Raw genomic sequence first — 21129 nt, 5'->3', positions numbered from 1 at the left:
ACAGTCCTGACTGGGCTGTGTGAATTTGTGTTAAGTCTGTGCAGAGCTGAGTGGGATATTCAGGGTCTGTTGTGAGGATGCTGAAGAATCTGCTTTGCCTTGGCTGCTGGTTAATGCAGCACAGGTGGGAATTCCTGTGTGGAGCAGGTCTGTTTTAGCAGGTGTGCAGTGAGGGAACTGAAAGGTTGCTTTGTTGACTCTGAAGGTGCAGTAGCTTAATAAATATTGAAGTTTAGTTTTCAGACTATGAAATGGATAGCAGCTATTTGGGTAGTAACAACTTGTGTGCTATTCTCTGACTTGGCACAAAAAGAGGCTGTTAACTAAAAGAACAGGAGCTGCTCTGGAAAGAAGGAAGAGAAAGAAGGAAGCATTTCCTGGCACTCCAGGGTCCTTTTGCATAACAATGCATGATTAGTTATTCTTCTATCACTTATGAACTGCTTGGTTTGTCTGTGGCCAGAGTTAATTATTCATTTCAGCTGCTGTGATGAGCAACAGCAAGAAATTTCCTACCCCCTTAATATAACCATTAATGAGTATTGAGTTAAATGTATTTTATTACTCCTCTTTGTTAACTAACTTCAGAAGCCTAAGAAAGAAACCAATATAGTTGTGTGTTTATCAACAGGCCAAGTTCTGGTAGAAATCTCAAGAACACACAAGAAACTTAATGACAGTCTAGAAGAGAGTGTAAGTTAAATGATTTCTTCTAATTAATTTTGCTTGTGAAATTATAAACTACTTTTGCTAATTTTTAATAACCCTTAATTCATTTGTTTTTAAAGTTCAAAAAATTTCATAAAGAAATTATATCTGAACTGGAGAAGAAAACAGACCTGGATGTAAAATATATGACTGTAAGTACATTGAATTCTAAAACTCCTATTTTATTTGTCTGTTGCTAGTCAAAGAATTTTTTGATGTTGTTTCCCAAGATTTAATTGATACAACTTTAATAGAAATGCACTTTATATATATAAAGATGGCCAAAATTTTCATGCTTATATAAGTTAAAAAGGGAACCTCTGTATGACTTCATAGCTCCTTATAGAACCACAGCAGTTGCTGAAGTCATTTGGGGTGTGTGAGCAATATCTGAGATCACAGTCATGCTTTTCAGTCCCTTACCCAGATACAGGGCTGAGTGCTTTATGAGATGATGTAAATGCTTTGATTGCAGGCAACTTTAAAAAGGTACCAAACTGAACACAGAAGCAAACTGGATTCTTTAGAGAAGTCTCAAGCTGAGCTGAAAAAAATCAGAAGGAAAAGCCAAGGAGCACGAAATGTAACAAAGTATGAGCACAAAGAAATGGAGGTCAGTGCATTGTCTCTTATTTGTTTCTTCCTCTCTATGAGAACTGGTCAACAGAAAAAGCTAATGGTTCCTCAGAGCTGGTGTGTGCTGCAGGCACTCCTGGAGTTTGTACTGCAGCTGCAATTGAGCTCTCACTGCTCCAGTGTACGTATTCAGAGACCTCTGGTTCCTAGATTTCATCCCTTGACCAATAATTGATCTGTAACTGCACCTTTAAGCAGAGCTCTACCCAGGGAGCCAGCTAAACTATGCAAATTCAGTAGTAATTTGCTATAGAGTCATTTCCCTGAGCAGGCAGTGCCAACTTGTGGTAGTGCCTTTCCTACTGCCCTCAATGCAGCACTGCCATCTTGAGGTGAAATCTGAAATGGCAAGACACGGAAGGGAAACTGTTGTAAAATTAGTAAATCAGATTCTCATTGTTGTTGTCTCTCTCTGAAAACACTTCCCATAGATATTTTTATTTGCATGACACTTGTACTTCCTCCTAGCTTATATGTATTTTTTTCCATATCTATTTTAATTTTCAAAGACATCCATGTGTATAACACAGTACAGTAAGTGTAGGTAACAGTAGCTCCTATTTCTTACTGCCTGTCTTTTAACCTGCTTTCATAAGAGTTGAGGGTTTTTTGAAGGTTCTGGGTCTGAGTTCAAGGATTAGCATTTAATGAATCCTCATAATCTCAGATAAATATAGTTCAGTCTTTTTAGTAACTCATACCCCCCCTCCTAAATGAAGCAGAGATTCATCCCAGCTTTGTGTGAATAAATGGAGCTGTGGTGGTGCAGACAAAGGTCATTAGTCTAATTTCAACACACACCACACACACCCCCCTCACAACCCTAAATAGGCTGCTAATTGCCTGTAGGGACAATGTACATTCACCTGATGAGATCAGGGAAGTCAGATCTGTGCAGGGAAAGAGAGGGACTCGGAAGTAGAGTCAGCCTATCCCACCCTCCCTTTCCAAAAGCTTTTCTAAGGCTTTTAGAGTTTACTTAACTAATTGGATATAGCATTAAATGAAACTCAGAGGCTCTCTGATTTTTTTTTCCTTTTTTCCCTCAGTATTTGGAAACCGTGAGCTCTCGACAAAGTGATATTCAGAGATTTATTGCAGAAGGCTGCAGAGAAGCTCTCCTTGAAGAGAAAAGAAGGTTCTGTTTTCTGGTTGACAAGCACTGCAGCTTTACCCAGCACATGCACTTCTACCACGTTCAGGTCAGTGTGAGCATAAACAGAAATCCAGGCACACAGGAGTATTGAATGTTTCCTGCAGTATGTACACCAGACTGTCAGAAATAGCTAAGAAAAAATGAAGTGCCAGACAAGTGTGCCCAGTTCACAGAAGATGTTTACAATACACTATTCTATGAAATGTACTGTAGCAAAAACCAAGGGTTACTGTGAATTTTTTTTAATCATGTATTAAGAAAAAAACACGTGGGACTGATCAGGTACTTCCAATATCTGACCCTGCAAAAGAGATGTTTTTACAACATCTTATTTGTTTCAAAGAGGTTTTCCTTAGAAGAATCTTAGAAAGTATTTCCGTTTTGGTATAATGAAAGTTATCCAGTAGATTTGTGCAATTTTATGATAAAGCCTATCTTTGACAAGTACCTTTTAATTTGGATGCAGTGTGCAGACTTCCTAAAATCCAAGCTGCCTGGGTGGGAGGAAATCTGTAGTGATGCCACCAAAGTGCCTGAAAAAGTGAGAATGATGATAGATGAAATCAGGACCCCTGGCTCCACGCCGGTCTCGGGGACGCCGCAGCCCTCGCCCATGGTGAAGAGAAACACCCTGGTAAGCTGCTCCTCATGGGGGTGGAGAGGCTTCAGGGGGTTCTGCTGGACCTCAGCATGGTGGATCTCAGCTGGAATATGCTGGGCTTGGGGATGGAGCCACGATCACTAAGCTGAAGCTCTGGGGAAAAAAACCAGCAGAGAAGGGAGGAGCACGTGTCCAAGCAAGGCTCAGTTCTCAGCTGGGCACCCAGGGTTTCTCCTGAAGCACTTTTGTTCCAGCCATTCCATTTCCTACATTCTTGTCTCTAAGTAATAGCATTACATACTCAGTAGTTCAATGTAAACTTAACAAAAATGTTATTTTCTATTTTCTTTTTTTCTTCATGATTATTAGCTTTTAGGAATGCAGGTGAAATTCTCATTTCTTCTGGTTAGCTATGTCATCATTAATTGTTGAATTTCTAAAAGATTAAACTTCTAAGCAAGAAAAATCTGGAGATCATCATGCTATTTTCAGATAAAAGGCTGTTGTAGCCTTCCCAGTAGCAAGTGTTTATCAAACACTTACAAACCTTCAATCAGCAATTCCATAGGAACAGGTGGGCTTTACGTCATGTTTAAATATGTATCCTTTAGGAATGTTTAAGCATTGCTCTCTAGAATTTAATCTTGCAAAAAAGTTATTGCTGTTCCCTCAGTATTGTGATACTATTGTTTTTGTGACTCCAGATTGGAAATGATTTTTATCCTCAAGAAAATGCATCCAAAGTGCCCCCAGCCCCCACAGGCAGGGCGTACACGAGCCCACTCGTGGATATGTTCAACAGTCCTGCAACAGCTCCCAAAGCTCCTTCTGAAAAACTGAATCACTCAGCAGGTGAGTGTCCTGCAGACTGGGTAAGTGTGAATGACAGCCTGCAGTGTTCAAAATTACCTCAGGGCTGCTCTGCTACCATGATGATGTGAATTTCAGGATGTATAGAAGAGTAGGAAATGGCCTTTACAAAGGATTTATATCATTTACCTAACAGGAGAGAGAGATGTGTTAAATGCAGGTCAGGACAAGTCATTTCTATTTTAATTACTTTCTGTGTGTCACTGATTGACCCAACTTAATTGCTCTCATGGCTTGAAATGTTATCAGCAGAAGGCACTCCATGATTTTGAACAGGATACATCTGAGTGTTTCAGTGCACAAACAAACACTGACAGTCTCACTCTGCCTTACTTTAAGGGCATGGAGCAGTAAGAGAGAAATGCACATGGGACAAGATGCACACAGTCTTGTAGTTCTTTTCCTGAAATTTAAAATCCTAATAAGATCTCCCCAAGTGTCTAATATATTGATTTTTATACTTTCTGTGATATGCAAAACAACTAGGCCTAGACCACAGGATAAGAAATACAGAACTTTTCAATGTGTAGTAGAAATTCCAGCATTTCTTCCTTAAAAATAGTCAACATACAGTTTTAAGCCCTCTTTTATATTTTTTCTGATAAACATCTGGTGTCCAGAAAGTGCTGAGTATCTGCAAGTCTTCTCAATGCTGAAGCTGAATGCTGAGGCACATTTGAAAGCATCAGTTGGATTTTATACACAGTTCCATTTTTCAGAAGGGAAAATTTTCAAAGGTCTTTTACAGGTGTGATTGTATAGTATTTTTCATGGCAAAAGAGGAAAGAAATAGCCAATTAAAGCTCACAGAACTTTTTCTGCCTGTTGGTTCCACTTTATTATGCTGGGTGTGTGCATATAAAGGCATATGCAGTTAAGAACTTCATGGTGATAAGAAACATTGGCAGTGAGAGGGTCTAAGTACAAAGTCTCCATTTTCACTTGAGTTTTCCTTTATTTTTTTCCTCTCAGATTACTAATTGCATTTATTTCTGTGTGTCTAACATTTTTTTTTTCTTTTTTTGACAGAGAATTCAGATGATGCCAGTTTATCACGTTCAACTTCTGTTGCCACGGGACTGAATATAATGAAAAGGCAAAAAGTGAAGACAATCTTCCCTCACACTGCTGGAAGCAACAAGACATTGCTCAGCTTTGCCCAGGGGGATGTCATCACCCTGCTGGTGGCTGAGGAAAAGGATGGCTGGCTCTATGGGGAGCACGACACAACCAGACTGTAAGATAATCATTACCCACCTTGAACATGAAGTAAAAGTGTGTCTCACCAGATTACGTTAGCAGATATTAGTAAATGGTTTTCCACCTTTTTTACTGGCTGTCACTGATGAGGGACTTGGGGTTTCCCTCTAAGGAAGAATCTCTGCACATTATTTGGTTTTACACATTAATTTGGCCTAATTGGAAAGTGGTGTCTTCAAAAGTCAAATCTGTTTGCTGACTCTACTGTTGTGTGTGAAAGATCTTTCCAAATTTATATAATATAAAACACCTTTCCCTTTACAGAAAAGGATGGTTTCCATCATCATACACCAGACCACTGGATGAATCAGCAGAAGAAAAAGCCTTTGCCCCAGTGCCAAGGTAACATTTTGGGTGGCACTTGCAGAAATGCCCAGATCTTCACTAACATTTATTTAAAATGTTATTTTTGTGCTCACGGTTTTTAAAGTTCAGTAACATGTACAGTAAATACTCTCTAATAGCCTGTAGTACAATGCCTTAATTATGCTAAGAATGTGTTTTAATGGTTAGACACAGAGCCAAGGAGTAGCTTTGGAACAGCCCTAACTCAGATTCCCCCTGGCTCCAGGACACTGCACCATTATTCACTTCCAGCTCGTCTGAGCCTTCCCGGTGCTGCAGGGAAGCGCGAGGTGGATTCTGGCACCTGAGAATTTGCTGGGTTCTCTCTTGCAGCCCTGCACCAATCCGAAGTGTCAGCTCTGTGAACCTTGTGGAGAAGGGGGAGGTTGTCCTCCCACCACCAGACTACCTGGGGGCTGCACAGACAGACAGACGGATGGAGCCTGCCAAAGGTGCTGCTGTGAAAACCCCGACGGACAGAGCGGAGCAGGCGGGCCCGGTGAGTCAGGGAACCCAAAGGAGCACAAACATTTCACCCTGCTCTGAAACGAGCCCTGGCAGCTCCCACCTCACCTACCTGTGCTGGACCTCAGCCCTCTGACACATCTGTCTGCAGAATATCAGGGGTTTTGGCATTTCAGTCCATCCATCCTAACAGGAAGGGAGAAGAATTGATCAGGGATATCGCTGACAGGAGCAGGAGATTTACCCTGCACAGCAAAACTTCTCAGCCATGGAATTTGTTCAACATGAAAAGAAATTCTCACAGAAAGCAGCACACATCCATCACCTTCAGTGATGTTAGGGCTGTGGGAGACAGGGGACTTACAGCAGAATAAACTCTGTGTTTGCAGCCATTGCCAGGGGAGAGCTGTACTAACTCCTGGCTGTTTTCAGCAAAGCTGCAGCTAAGTGAAAATACATTTTTTTATGACCTGATAATGTATAACAATGCTATTATTTCTGCTGTTTAAGCAGCATTCAAACTGATTCAAAATGAAGACTAATCAAATTAGGCAATTACAAGCTTTTTTCTTGCTGCTTCTTTAAGTATTTTCCTGATGTGTATATAAGGGTGATGTTTTGAGACTTTCTCCAAAAAGCCTCTTGAAGCAGAGATCACATTTTGAAGGCAAAAAAACCCCCAAATTAAATAAAATAAGGTTAGCATTGCTAAAATATGAGACACTGTACCAAAGTAAGATGCAAAGTTCCATTAGTCAGTGCCATGGGAAACTTCAGGAGTCAAAGAATAATACAGTTGGCAGCCAGTAGCTAAAAAATTGCATTATTTATTGACTAAAATATTTTGTCTCTCAATCTAAGATCCAAACAATTTTTGGGTTGACCTGCTAACAGATGTTTTTGCTTTCTAAGTAATCTGGTGAATCTTAGAGTAGATATTGAAGTGGCCTTTACAATCACTTTTGTAATCAAATCACAGACTTGTGTCTAGTTCTTAAAAGAACAGGTTACCTTACTCTACAAATATAAAAAGTGTGAAAGAAAGTATGAAAGTTGTTGTTGGAGATTTGTGAAGCTCCTCTCAGTTGGAAATCTTACTCCATTTCACTATGAGTCATGTTTTGGGATACCCTTTTTTTTTTCCCAATATAAATATTCCTACAGAAAAGATTTGCACTTTTTGGGGGAGTCAGAACAGTTTAATATTAGCATATATATTTGAATCCACATTCAAGTAAGTGGGTTTATTTCTCAGTAATGAACATTGTGGGGTAGGAAGTGTGTAGTTTGTGCAGTGATGTTTCTGGGACAGTGTTTTCTGTGAGGAATGAAGCTTTGCTGCTCCATAAAATGACTATCAAGAAATATTATCTAAATCTCAGTGTTCAGTTACTTTCAAAACAAATATCTGGGAACTTCTAAAATTATTCTGAAGACCAGCATCTGTATTTTGACAAATTTGTGGTTTTCATTTTTGAATGAGGAAGCCATGGGCATTAGCAATGGTGCAATGTCAGAATTTCTGGTGGCTCCCTCAGCGTGTGTTGCTGTGGAAGCCTGCAGGATCCACAAGGCCTTCAAATGGGATTATGTCCAAAGCCCTTGGGAGGTGCCAGTCCAGCAGGGAGAGTTCTGTGCCTGGGAGCAGGTGACTGACTAAAGAGCTTAAAGAATTACAGAATGTGTGAAATGGTCTCAGGATCCCTGCACTGTTCTGCTGGGGGCACTCCATTCTCAGGAACAGACACCTTAAGGGCTGTTTTGGTTTGTGGCATTAGGTCAGGGGGTTTAGGAATAAATTTAAGGCTTGTGGACTAACATTCCTGTTGAACCAGAAACTCAAGAGGAATGGCAGATCAGCCAGTTGGCAGAGCTTTAATTAGAGCTGTACAATCTCTTTGGAAGCCAGAATGGAAACTAATAGCTCCTAGGAGTGGAAAACAAATACATCTTTTTTTGATAATCTAAATTCCTACAGGGAAAGAAAAACTAAAATAAACTAGAACTTCTGGAGTATAGAACAATGACCACTTTTGTTGAGGCACCTCCCAACTCAGAGCAGCTGCTGTGACCCCATCTTAGGACAACTCCAGGAGAGCTGCTGCACTTGCAAGTGTTTTGTTCCAAAGTCACTGTTTATTTTCATTCTTGCAGAACTTCCTTGTCTTTCCTGCTTCCATGCAAGTCCCCAAGCCCCACATCTCCATAGGCTCTGGAAATGAGCCCAACATTATCCTGGGCTGCCTTGGACATTCCTACAGCATTTACAGACATGTAAAACAGTCACATGTGAAACTGCTCACTGGGCCTCCTATGCAGAAGCAGGAAATTATTCAAGGCATCTTATTTTTGTTTCAGAATACACAGAAAAAAATACTCAGGATTTCAAGAAGGAGAGATGAGGAATGGTCCTTGACAGTTAAACTGTTCCTGCTGTGCTACACAAGGCAGTAATATGCACAACAGTATCAACTATAAAAAAAGAGTTTATAGTTGATATAGCTTTGAGGAGGGTTGGTGTTCAGTAAGATTTAATTCAGGCATGTTCATTTTTCTTAATCTTAAGGGTTAATTAGGCCTAGTTGTAAGGTCTAAGTCTATTTACAGCTGATGCACTTGAGCAATTTCATTGGAGTCACAAGCCAAGCATGAGTTAAGAACCTGCTGAATGAGGTCCTGAAACACACCATGTCTGGAATGGAAAGCCTGGCAGGCTTTGCTTCAGCACTGAAATCTTAAGAATTAAAATCAAACTGGCCATACAGATTATTACAGGGTCTGTTTCCCTTAGCAGGACGGCAAGATCACCTGTAGCATATTTCTACAAATTCATGTGAATATATATATATTTTTTTTTTACAGAAACCTGACATGAATGGCATTATAAAACCACCTTTTCTAAGGTAAAATAGTTTTACACTGATTTTGTACTGTTTTTACATTGGTTATTTTATTTTATTGATTATAAGGGGAAATAAGAACGTTTATCATTAATTTCTCTGTGACCTTTCCCAATCACTGCTAGAACAATATGGCGAAAATTAGTTGCTCTTTCCTCAAGGGTGGCATCAAGTGCAGCACAATACACAGGCCCTTCTCAGAAAAACATGTTTCTCCAGTAGCTTGACAGGGAGCAGGACTTAAAACCCTTCTTTAACTAATTTTGAGAGTTAAAAGCAAAAATCTTTGAAGACTGGGAGCTATTTAAAAAGTCCAGATGTAACTGGGCATTAACTTCTCGTATTTCTGGCTCACTGAAAAGTGATTCTTCATACATAACCTCATTTTAAAAATTCAAGTTAAACTAAGGGGTTGCACAGAATCCCTGAGTCTCAGAACCATAACTTACTGTTTGACAGTGAAGGACCTGATGAATAAATTTGGGGTTGGATTGCAGAAAGCCTTCAAGTAACTTGATGCATTTCTTTTCAGTGGAGAAAACCCCTTTGCAACAGTGAAACTCAGACCCACAGTAACAAACGACAGATCCGCACCGATTATCCGATGAACACGGGTCAGACACATCTGCTTCCTCCTCATCTACACCCAGTTTCAGCAATGACAATTACTATCTCAACTTGTCCTAAAAATTTATTTAAATGTAATTACTGTACAATAGACACATACTGGAATGGAGCTCTGATGTTTTTTAAAGCTGTAGTTTCTAATGAGGTAATTGCTTTGGGCTAGTGTTTGAGCACTTGGGCTTGATTTTACAGTATGCCTTTTTTGTAGTAGGAATTGTGAAAATACTGGAGATAGTTTGGATACTCTAGTGAATCAGAATAAGTAATAGCTCACAATCTTTGGCATTCATTACTTGGAAGCTGCAATGGTAAGTTCTAGAATATAAACCTGCATATGCCACCTACAGAAGATAACAGTGATTTTTTTTTTCAAGCAGAAGAATGTAACAACTGCCTTATTCCAGAATAGAGAATTGCCTGTATAAATGATTATGTGTTATTTTGTGTAAGAAAGATACCTTAGGTTATAAATAAATATTTATCCCCTTAAGAATAGACAACTTGTAATGCTTTGCCTAATGTTCATTACACAAATTTCAAGTCAACAGAAACTCATCTGCAGTCTAATGTTACACTGTCAACACATTATTCAGTGATAATTTTGTCTTTAAAAACTGTTGTCAAACTTAGTCTGATAAAAGGTCATAATAAAGCAGTGCCATGTTTTTCTCTCAAATGCCAATATAAAAATCTGCCTTTGAAGTTCCTCCATTACTGTAGCCTACCCAAAAAAAAAAAAAAACCAGCTTAAAGTTGAAAATTTTTAGTTAAGGAGCTGAGCAAAGGCCTGAGTGCTGGCACAGTGCAGCAGCTGAGTTAAGTGAAACTGAGCTTTTAAACTTCAGCCAGAGCAGAATCCTTACTCTAAACCATTCCATTTTACACATGCACATTTCCTGCAGCATCCCCTGGCTCATTCCTTTGGTGGTGCCTACTCCTACTACTATAAACAGGGAATTCAAGTCATGTGAAATGCCTTTCAGTTGCTTAATATCAAAAAATAGTATATGAGCATGTGCTGGCTGCTCTGACCCTGCCTTTCAAGTTCAAGGCCGAGGACAGTTTGCCAGAGCACCCTGCATAACCACCCCCATCCCCTCTGAATCAGCAGCTTTCCAGAGGGGCACCCCCACCTGAGCCCATCTTCTACAGCACAGCAGAGGCAACTCAGCCCAGCCTGTCTGAGCTGGCAATAATTCAGCACCAGAATTCAACAATCTAAGACGCAAAAGCCTTTACTCAGGGCAGCTCACGGTTGGCAGTGTCCCAGGCTCTTCCTGCTGCTGTCTGTGAACCAACTCCAGCCCCTGCATGAAGCACAACCCTCACTAATTAAAACAGGGCTCTGATTGTGTGTTAATACTTGTGCCTGCAGTGAGGGAGAGGAGCAGTTGCCATAGAGGTAACACACACAGCACTTACAACACTTCCCTCAAATACCTGATGCCCTAAACATGTACACTCTCAAACATCATTTATCATCAGCACAAGGATTCTGGCAAATACCCTTTGTTGTAGCTAGGATTACTACTCTGCTTTCAGACTACACCAAACGTGTCAGTAACATATTTAATAATCCAGCCACAAGTTGAGGATTGCAAAAGGAAAAGCAGTTTTATTTAGTTTTCAACAGGTGCCACTAAACATGGAAAACAAGTCAGGTTTTCATGTTTTGCAATGCACATGCTCATAAAAGATTAAGTTTAAATTACATGCAAGAGACTAAATTCCTTCACACTTTACAAAACAGGTCTGAAGCAAATAAAATGATTGTACATGACATTTACATTAGAAAGAGTATGCTAACAGTTGTAGCTTCAGTAAGCACGTCCACATTCAGCCCCTCAGCCAAAAGCTGCCCCACAGTTGGGGCATCTTCTCTGCCTCAGTGCAAGGCAGAACAGAATCCCAATTGGAAAGAATACAATGGCACACAAAACACCAAGACAGGTGAAGGTGTCCTCCAACACGCCAACCCTGCAAAAAGGGAAAACAGACTCAGTCAAAGGACACTCAACAAGTTTGCCTTCAAACCACCACTCAGTGCTTTGGCAGTCACGAGAAACCACACCATTTTATAGAGCAAGATAAAGTACAAGGTTTGGAGTTTGTTCCTGGTTTTTACTTCTCAAAACTGATCTCTCTTTACAACTGCAGAGGAACTAATTATTGATGTCACATGTCTCCAGCTGACTCCCAGCTCCATGACCACACAGAAATTTGGTTTCAGCACAGTCCTATGACAGCAGAAATTTACCTCCATTTCAATCCCTGACTCCTTTCTGAAGGGCTGTATCTGAGCATCCCCCAAAATGAAGACAGACAGTAAACAGGAGAATTCAGACTTTAGAAATTTGTGCAGTTACATAAATAGTCACAATCTGGAGTTTAGCAAAACACTGGAACAAGATGTATCCTCCTGGTACAGTGCAAGTCAAGGCAAACAGAGCTGAGTGACCCTGAAGTGCAGGCTGTGAGCAGGGTGCCAAGGCCAACAAGCTGCTGTTCCCTGGGAGCAGTCAGGGACAAGCTCTGGGATGTGTAAATAGAGCGAAGGAAGGAAGGCACAGGCTCAAGAGACCATTTCCTTACAGCAACTGCCTGAACCTCTGCAACCTGATTAACCCTGGGAACCCTTCCCCTCCCCTCAGCCACCATCAGGAGCCAGAGGCTTTTCCAAGAGTTCTTGATATTCTGCTGCTTACACAAGTTCATATTCCCCTTAAGCTTTCCCTCACTTTAATGCACTTTATTTCTGTTTGCAGAGATAGAAGTTAACTGTGTGTCTGGTATAAAATAAAGGAACTGTCAGGTTACCATTGATCCCAGCAGTAGCTCTATCATTTCGTGTCCTCAGATAACATCCTTTTAAGGCAACTAAAAAACACAGACCAAGTTCATATCACCACATAGATGTGAGTCTCAGCACAAAGTGTCCCACAGCTCAGAGCTGGGCAGCCTGTGCTGGACATTGTGGCTATTTTCACAAACTCAGCATAACATGAGAACCGGAGGCTCTCCTGAAGGGCTGTGGAGCCTTGGAGAGAGAACAGCAGTACCTGCACTACTGAAACTCACTGAACAAAATGTTTTTTTGCCAGGCTCAGCTCTGGCAAAAAGGGCCACATCTGAAGTCCTGAGGAGTGTATCTTGAAGCAGAACACTTCTGCAGAGCTCCTCTCTCACTGTTCTAATCTCTCTGGGCACAGAGATATCCATTTCAATATTCAAGTAATCTTGCATTGTTGTGGCAAAACAAAGTTCCTGCCCTGAGAGCTGGACTCAGGAAGAGCCATCTCCTGGAACACTGCTACTGGAGCTGGAATGCAAAGAAATTCAGGACTGTTGGGAACACACCAGTAACAGAAACAGGAGCAAAAAGGACACTGCAGTGTCCAGCCAGAACCATCAGGTCTGGATGAAGCAGCTGAATTTGGCAATTTGCACTTGGGATGTGCAGGAAATGCTGACCAGCCTCAGACCAAACAGAAACCAGCAGCACAAGCTCAGGGGGTGAGGCCTCTGCTTCTCCCCAGGTTAACCCAGTAACACACTGGATGTATGGAGAGGCTCAGACACACTCTTGAGCTTTCTGAGTAATTCAAGATTCAGTTTTCACACTACAGATCTACCCAAGACAGGCCAAGCCCCTTTTCCAGGCATTTCAATGACATCACAAATAACATTATTTGGAAACTGCACACAGCACATGACAGCTGTTGTATTTCCTGCCCTGCTGTTACACTAATGCCTTCTTTTCCTTTCACACACACTGAGCAGTTCCCTCCTGCAGGCACCCAACTCCTGCTTCATTGCTGTTTTGAAATCCTCTCCTTGTCTCCTAATAATTCCATATTCAGTTTCTGCCCTGATACCTCCATTTGTGACAAGTAAGCCAGTGTGCTCAGTTAAGAGTATAAGCAGTCTATTGATGTGACCTTAAAGAATAAACACACTAATCAAACACAGAGGGGTCAATGGGGTGCTGCTGGTCAGCCCCAGCAGTGATGGGCACAGCCCAACCCCTTCCAATCAACCTCCTCTTAATCAGCTTGCAGGGCCCAAGTCCACTGGTCAGCACATGTCCTTGACACTTTAAATAGAATTTCTTCTAAACTCCCTTCCTCCTAAACAGTTACTCACAAGTGTTCAGTGGTAGTGCAAACTACAACTAAAAATTTAAAAAGTGCCATTCATATTCAACACCAGGCCAGCAGCAGAGCAAGGCAGCTGCAGGGACACCCAGCAGAGCTGTGCCTGCCTGACCCCACAGCACACCTGATGTTTCTGAGCTCCTATCATGTCTAACAGTGTGATTACAGCATTAGCCACACAAACACTTCTTGGCTTCTGCTGATTTATGTCAGCACCTAATTTTAGATGAACACTTACCCAACCACTGCTTAGCCAGTTACTAAATTTAAAAAGAAAAAAAAATACTTTTTATAAGGGAGATTATGGATATTTTTTGCTTGTATATCTCACCTGAGATGAGGAGCAATTAGAGATTCCATATTCAAACTGTGGATTCACCAACATAACCAAACATAAATTTTCTTCTACAGCATAAACCACATAAAAGCTGATTATAACTGCACCACTCCCACTCTAAAAATAAAGTGGAAAGGTTTATTTATACTGCAAGCAGCATCTTGCATTTAAGCTATGACTGCAGCTGCCAACTCCATACAGTAAGGTCAATTATGCCCACTGACAAGTACTTGAAACCAAATTGTTTTTCAGATAACCCCTTTTTTCAAAGTAACTCTCACATTAAGATCTTAAGTCAAATGCTCAGGATGAGAGGGCTGATAATGAGATCTGTGAACACAGCATTGGTCTGATTAAACACATGCAATTTTAGACTTATCACTACATCACAGTATTCAAATGTGGGCTTATCAGCATTTTTTAGACCTTACAGATATATTCAAAGGGTCACCCCAGGTAATCAGAGACGGGCTGATTGTACCACAAGCTCTGCAAGACATGAAAAGAAACTGCACTGAAAAAAACTGCTATCTATCCTCCACAAAGATCACTGACCAACCATCTGGAACTCTCAAATCATATCCCATTTTCTGCCACAGAGGCTGGTTGAGTTTCAAAGTTTAGATTTGAATGGGAACATCAGACCAGGGACAAGCATGGACTATAGCAGCTACACACTAAATCTAAAGAATATTTACATGAAGTTTAAAGAAACAACTATAGAAAGTCTGTATCCTGAACAGCCTTTTATCAAAGCCAACACATCATTAGTGGGTGAAATAAGGGAAGTCCAGAAGGCTGAGATTTGGAAGGACTTGATCATCTAAGTGCAATTTTTCTAGAGTCTATTTCCTCAGGAGATGTGTGTAATTGACAAAAACAAAATTTCAACTGAAACCTGAGAAGTTACAGCTTTATCAAGTAAAAAAAACCCTCAATAAATTAAAAAAAAAAAAAAAAAAAAAAAAAAAAAAAAAAAAAAACACCACAACAACAAAACAGCACCTGTGGCAGGGAGAATGCTGGAAGACATCTCAGAATAAATACAATTTTAATTAAACTTGTTTCATCTCCCAGTTCAGGAAGAAGCTTCAGTGTTGGCATAATCTGAGACCCACTACACTGCTGGTCCAGCAGATGCACTGTAGCTGTCAGAAGTGAAAGCTGCAGCAGTGTGAGGTCCTTTCCCTTGCTCTTTCTCCCAGCTGAACAAAAAAACAATAATAAAAACCCAACAGGGCCCACAACAGTCTCTCCCCCAGGTTTTGAGGGAACTGGCTTTTGCAGTCATCAGATCAAGAAAATGTTTTTGCAGTTTTTAAAAGGAGCTTTCTTCTGTTAAATAACAGGAAAGCAAACATTGCTCAGCAGTTAGTTATCGCCAACAACAAAAGACAGAGAAAAAGAAAATGAAAGTGGCCACAAGTAAAGCAGCCAGGCTGCATTCTCCAAGCTAAAAGGATAATTCCACAGCAGGATATCTAAAGGCAGTGCCTGGAATGACTCAACACACTCAGGAACATAAAATAGTTTAAAAGCAGGACTTGGCCAAACCTTAAATGTCAACTAGAAGCCATAAAGCTGACAAGATTGTGCAACTCAGTTTAATTCCCTGTACATCAGGGCTGGGAGGAGAACACACACTGAGAAAACAGAATACAACCACCAAAGCCATTCTGAGAGTGCAGGGAAGGATGGAGCACATTAAAACTGGGGTCTGTAACTAAAAAGCAACACTGACCAGTGATGAATGAGCTCAACGTGAGGAACAGCTCTAAGCAAGAGCCAGGAGAGTCCTCCCTCAGATGGCAGCAGTGCTTCAGAGGGAGAAGGGCAGGAATGCAATTACCAGTCACCACAGGCATATTACCAACTTCAGAGAGCTACTGCTGGAGAAACTTTGTACTTTTTATGACTAAATACCATAAAAAAAGCCTAAAGATGGACTGTACTGGAGCCAGCTTATTAACTGCAAGAGCACTCGTGACTGCAGTAAAACAGACACCAATTCAAATAAGAAACCAGTACTGCATATTTCTCCTCAAGACCACATATTTTAAGCTGGAAATAGTTTGGATTTCAATCAGCACCACAAACACATGCCATAGGGCAACAGACTGCTTTATATTCCTGATGGCAGAAATCCTTTCTATGGCCTTTAGGTTCCTCCATGAATTACATCATCCCACAGCCACACACAAGGCTCCTCCTGGTGATCTAAAGCACATGGACATCTCTAACATTCATGCACCATCAAATCAGGAAAGTAACAGGACAACTGACCTGGTGTTGTCATCTCATTGCAGGGGTTCCATACTGCTGTCTCCTTATCACAAAAGTTCCATTCCTTCTGGTGTTTCTTGTGGGCATCTCCTCACAGCACTGACTCTTTCTTCTTCACAAAGCAGCCACTGACTCCAGTTCCCTTCTCACCCAGCCACCCCACTCTGTTATAGCATCTTCTTCTCATTGCTTACAGCTGCATCCTGTTAAAGTCAGGCCTGCTCCTAATCTTTGATAATTGGCCCATCTGCAACTCCTTAGGGGTAAGATTGCTTTCTACACTATCTTTGTTTTCTTATATACTACCCCCCTACAACCTGACAGTTTGTTAACAAAGTTTTTTATGTACCATTAATAGCTTTTAATATTTCTCAATGCCCCTTCAACATCTTTTCTGTTCAGGGCAGTATTCAGAGTGTAGCTGCACACTGCATTCATCATAAAATAGGTTTCCAGGACATGAAAGTAAACTAGAACTGTGTTTAAGGTCTTGAGAAGTCAAAGAGGACTGAGATTTTTCTCAATCAGGACAATTAGGAACTAACATTGTAATAGGGCAAAGGAGACTGACACACCATGACTAGATACAGTTACTCATCCTTGGGATTCCCTGATCCAGAATATTTCACAGTTCTCCTCACAATTTATTTTTTTCAAAGCCTAAAACAGAAACTAAGGATCCAACAGTAAACTAGGATTTTGTAGAGTTTTTTGCTTTAGAAAAGAGTCCACAATGGGTACTTCCAGCTGGGCACAGCTGATGACTTAAGAAAGCTACTCGAGATCAGTTAAAAACAACTAACAACAGACTGCTCATTTTCAAAAATTCAGCCAAAGTTATATATTATATGTGCAAATGATTGTTTAAAAAGTCTTTCCTGGACCATCCCAGGAGCCTCAAGCTTGTCTGAGTTCAGCAAGTGTTTGGACAACTCTCAGGCTCACAGTGGGATTCCTGGAGTGTCCTGTGCAGGGCCAGCAGTTGAACTAGATGATCCTGATGGGTCCCTCCCAACTCAGCATATTCTATGGACTTCCAGAAAAAGAAAAAATTATAGTAACAAGAGCCTACCCATTTTAAGCTATTTCCAAGAGCAGTTCCCCAGTGAAATGCTTTGAGCTGTCATAGGGTTAGGGCCAGAAAACCTGTGTATATAAATACCCTGCCTGCCTCTCTCCAAGCCATGCACAACATCTGCCCTGTCTCCTGGCTGAGCTACAGCATCAGCATGTTGATGCAATCACTCAGGTGGCAGGATCTACCACATCCTCTGAACAGCTCAGCACTTGCTTTCCCCCAGTGTAAAACACACACCTCCTAGATCAATAGCTCTAGCTGGTACAGGTTTTTCAGCCTTAACTAGTGCCATTTCAACAGGCACCTGTTTTTACATAACACCACAGGATGCTTCTTATTTGAATCTACCTTTGAAGGCAGGTACTGACTCTCAGACAAACAGCAACTTTACCACTTGGGTTACAGCCTCTGCCATATGACATCCTCTGTCACACTCATCACACACCAAACTGGAATCCCTTCAGCTACTCAGGCAGGTTCCCTGCACCTTCTGAAAGGCAAGGAAGGGCTCAGACCTACAGAGGATCAAGTGCCTCCTTGCAAGGGTAACTCCTGTACACTTTACCAGAGGGGATGAGCCAGCATTTGAGTCACAGCTGTGCCTGAGCTGCACCAGCAGCAATCCCTCTGCCCTCAGCCATGGCCAATATCCCAGGAAGAGAAGAACTGGGAAGTGAAAGGGACTACAGCTGACTTACAGCACTAGTGAGCAAACTGAGTGCCTCCTTCCTTTTTTATGGCTGTGATCTCCAAGGGGGAAGTTGTTCTCTTGCTGCAACTCCATGTAACAGCTGACCACTTTTTTCTGGTTTTCACCACTGCAGCAGACTGATATTTTTGGTCTGGTCTATCAATTTCTCTGCTCTTCTGCAGTTAAAGGACTTTTAGAGACCTTTTAAAGCTTTAAGCCACCAATGTTTTCAGCCAATACTGACAATCACTCTGCCTGGTTTTGCAAAGTTTGGACTGGGAATGGAACACACACCACAACAGCAGAAGTTCTTCCACAGTACTGCCAGAAAACCAGAAGTGACTATGATCAAAGATTACAGAGTTTCACAATAAAATCATACTACTCACCATCACCAGGCATAAACACATCAGAAAGGACTTCCTGTCACGCTTTCCCCCAAGAACTGACCTGTTACATGTGTTACTGAAGTGCCATTTTGTTAAAAGTATCACTTACAGATCTTCCTCCATCTTAAAGAACAAACTCATGTTTGAAGTGTCTTGCATTATTTATAGCCCATGTCACAGCCCACCAGGACAAGCTCACACCACACAAACCAAAGCATTCCACTCCTGGATCTCAGTGCCTTTTCACTTAATTGTAATACACACAAAGAAAGGCTACTGAAAACCAAGGAACCATATGGATACCTCTATCTTGAATAACAAAACCCAAGACTGATTTTAATTCCTCAAGAGCCATTTTACCTGCAGGCAGGACAGCCACCAACGACTACCACAGAGGTGGTGGTGGCAGGCTGTTGGATGATGGTGTACGTGCTCGAGTAGTTTGGCTGTGATGTCGGTGGAGGAACAGCATACCCTAAAATAAGAAAAAACCCTCAATCACCACACAGAAGGCACACAGAACAATGATAATTTACAAGTATGACAACAAAACATGGAAAATAATAAACAGGAATGCAGTCTTGATTAAGCACTTTAGAAAAAATCAGAACTGGAACACCTGGCACATCTAATAACAAAGCCACTTCATAAACCCAAGTATCAATTTAACCATCCCAAAAGGACACTGAGCTAATAATTAACTTCAAGATTTTGTTTCAGTGCTGCTGAGCACCCAGGAAAAACTGTTTAAACAATGACCACAGCTTTCCCTTTGGATGTTATATATCAAGAAAGTCCCACTCCAGCAGACAAACTATTTGAAACAGAATAAATGTTCCTCTAGTTTCAAGCTTTAATTCCATATACTAAGTTTCTATCTGGAAAGCAAGGTAGGAGTGATAGCAGGCAAGTAGAAAGAGAGCATAGGAAAAAACCCAATTTTCAGAAAGTCCATGTTGTTAGCAAAAGAATCAGTAATGTTCATGGCTGTAGATAGAAGACAGAAGGCTTTAAATGCTTTATTAAAAACTTTAAATTATATCTTTAAAAAGCTTTTGAAATGGATGGTTAGATGCACGCAGTGTAATAAAGGCACAGTTTGCCCAGTTATAATCCATTTTGAGCTTATTTCCCAAGTTCTCAGACTTTCTTCAATCACGTTATCGATATATGAAGTCTGGCAATCCCACTGTTCAAACTGAAAATAACCACTAATACCTTATTACAGGAAAACAAGCTTTACGTTATCAACAGGAAAATCAATCCATAGCCTCAGGGCTCGGCTCAAAGACTGGGGTCTGTGTCTGCTGTGTAACTTCTATAACTTTTGAAGTACTTCTCTTTCCTGAGAGGCTACTTCTTTCTCGGGCAGATGTTAGTATTAACTGCTAATGGAAGTACTGCATCTACTCACCTGCCTAAGTCTCTCCCAGACTACTGAAGTGTATCAGAAAAACCAAACATTAACCAGAGTACAGCGGAGTGCAGGCAAAGAACAAGTTTGGGGTCTGTTTCAGTGCCAAGCACAGCTGTGGCTCTGCCTTTACACCGAGGCAGAAAAACCGCGCGTGTGAGGAATGCCCGCGATCCCAGCCAGGATTTTGGGGAGAGCACAACACAAACACCTCAGGGGCCCCGAGGGAAGGAGGGCAAAGGGAGACGGCGCTTTAGAACACCAGGATCCCGGCGCACCCGCCCCCCTCCGAGCGGGGGAGCCGCGGCAGCCCAGCGCCTCCCGGTGCCGGGGGAGCCGCACGCGGGAGCGGCCCGGAGCTCCCCGCTCCCGCCGGCCGGCCCAGCCCGGCTCCCGAGCCCGCGGCCCCGGGGCACCCCCGCCCGGTCCCGGCAGCTGAGGGCTCTCCACAGCCGCCCCCCGCCCCAGCCGAGGGGCAGCGGGGCGCTCGGGCGCCCGCTCCGCACACCGGGGACCCCCCGCCCGCAGCCCCCCGGAGTCGGCGCCGCCCGTGACCCACCTGGGGCGGCCGCGGCGCCCGGGTAGGAGTACGGCGGGGGCGGCTGGAAGCCGGGCTGCGGGGCGGGGATGGCGCCGTAGTTGCCGTGCCCGTAGTCGTAGCCCGGCGCGCCCGGCGCGGCGGGGCTGTAGGCGGGGGGCCGCTCCTGCAGCAGCGGTTTGCTGTCCATGCTGGGCCGGCGCTGCCTCGTCCCGCGGGGCCGACCAGGAAGCGGCGCCGGGCCCGGCGCGCGCCGGCCGCCCCGCCCCGCCCGAGGGCGCCGGAGCTCGGGGGCGGCGGCGGCGGCGTGAGGGGCCCGCGGCGGGGGGAGGGGACGGCGGCGGCCCCTCCCCAGCGGCGCGCGCGGAGCGGCGGCCCCGGTGCTGCGCTCGCGGCCGGTCACGAGGCCGCCGCGCCCCACGTGACGCCGCTCCCCGAGCGGCGCGCGGCGGCTCCGGCGGGCGGCGCAGGGAACCTTAAAGGCCTTAAAGGGGCCGCGCCCCGCCGGGACCGGCACCGGCACCGACTGCCCCGCAGCATTGTGCCCCGGGCAGCGGGGCCGTGAGCACGCTGCCCTAGCTGGGGGTACCGGGTTCCCTGCGCTCGGACACCGAGAGCAGCCGGCAGTGCCCGAGGCTCCGCTCAGCCCCCGCTCAGCACCGCTCCCGCCCGTGCGC

The 21129-nt window shown here is 43.1% G+C and overlaps 2 protein-coding genes across 2 annotated transcripts in view; one reads left to right on the top strand and one right to left on the bottom strand.

Annotated features, from left to right (window-relative positions):
* Nucleotides 1-10238, top strand: part of BAIAP2L1 (BAR/IMD domain containing adaptor protein 2 like 1) — a 33001-nt gene extending 22763 nt beyond the window's left edge. Inside the window, exons 4-14 of the mRNA XM_058815955.1 lie at nucleotides 632-693; nucleotides 789-860; nucleotides 1184-1321; nucleotides 2394-2546; nucleotides 2967-3134; nucleotides 3806-3953; nucleotides 5001-5208; nucleotides 5496-5573; nucleotides 5910-6075; nucleotides 8904-8944; nucleotides 9474-10238. Coding sequence (XP_058671938.1) covers nucleotides 632-693; nucleotides 789-860; nucleotides 1184-1321; nucleotides 2394-2546; nucleotides 2967-3134; nucleotides 3806-3953; nucleotides 5001-5208; nucleotides 5496-5573; nucleotides 5910-6075; nucleotides 8904-8944; nucleotides 9474-9549 — 1310 coding nt within the window. The 3' untranslated portion in view covers nucleotides 9550-10238. The remainder of the gene's footprint in view (nucleotides 1-631; nucleotides 694-788; nucleotides 861-1183; nucleotides 1322-2393; nucleotides 2547-2966; nucleotides 3135-3805; nucleotides 3954-5000; nucleotides 5209-5495; nucleotides 5574-5909; nucleotides 6076-8903; nucleotides 8945-9473) is intronic.
* Nucleotides 10239-11163: 925 nt separating this feature from the next.
* Nucleotides 11164-20751, bottom strand: BRI3 (brain protein I3). Its single transcript, XM_058816188.1, has 3 exons — nucleotides 20474-20751; nucleotides 18861-18975; nucleotides 11164-11545 (listed from the first exon to the last, which is right to left on the bottom strand). Exons 1-3 carry the CDS (start codon nucleotides 20640-20642, stop codon nucleotides 11413-11415), a joined length of 417 nt encoding a protein of 138 aa, XP_058672171.1. The 5' UTR covers nucleotides 20643-20751; the 3' UTR covers nucleotides 11164-11412.
* Between the last annotated feature and the right edge of the window lie 378 nt (nucleotides 20752-21129).

The sequence above is a fragment of the Ammospiza caudacuta genome, chromosome 17 (genome assembly GCF_027887145.1).
Source record: "Ammospiza caudacuta isolate bAmmCau1 chromosome 17, bAmmCau1.pri, whole genome shotgun sequence".
Lineage (NCBI taxonomy): Eukaryota > Metazoa > Chordata > Aves > Passeriformes > Passerellidae > Ammospiza > Ammospiza caudacuta.
This window is presented reverse-complemented; position numbering and strand designations above follow the sequence as displayed.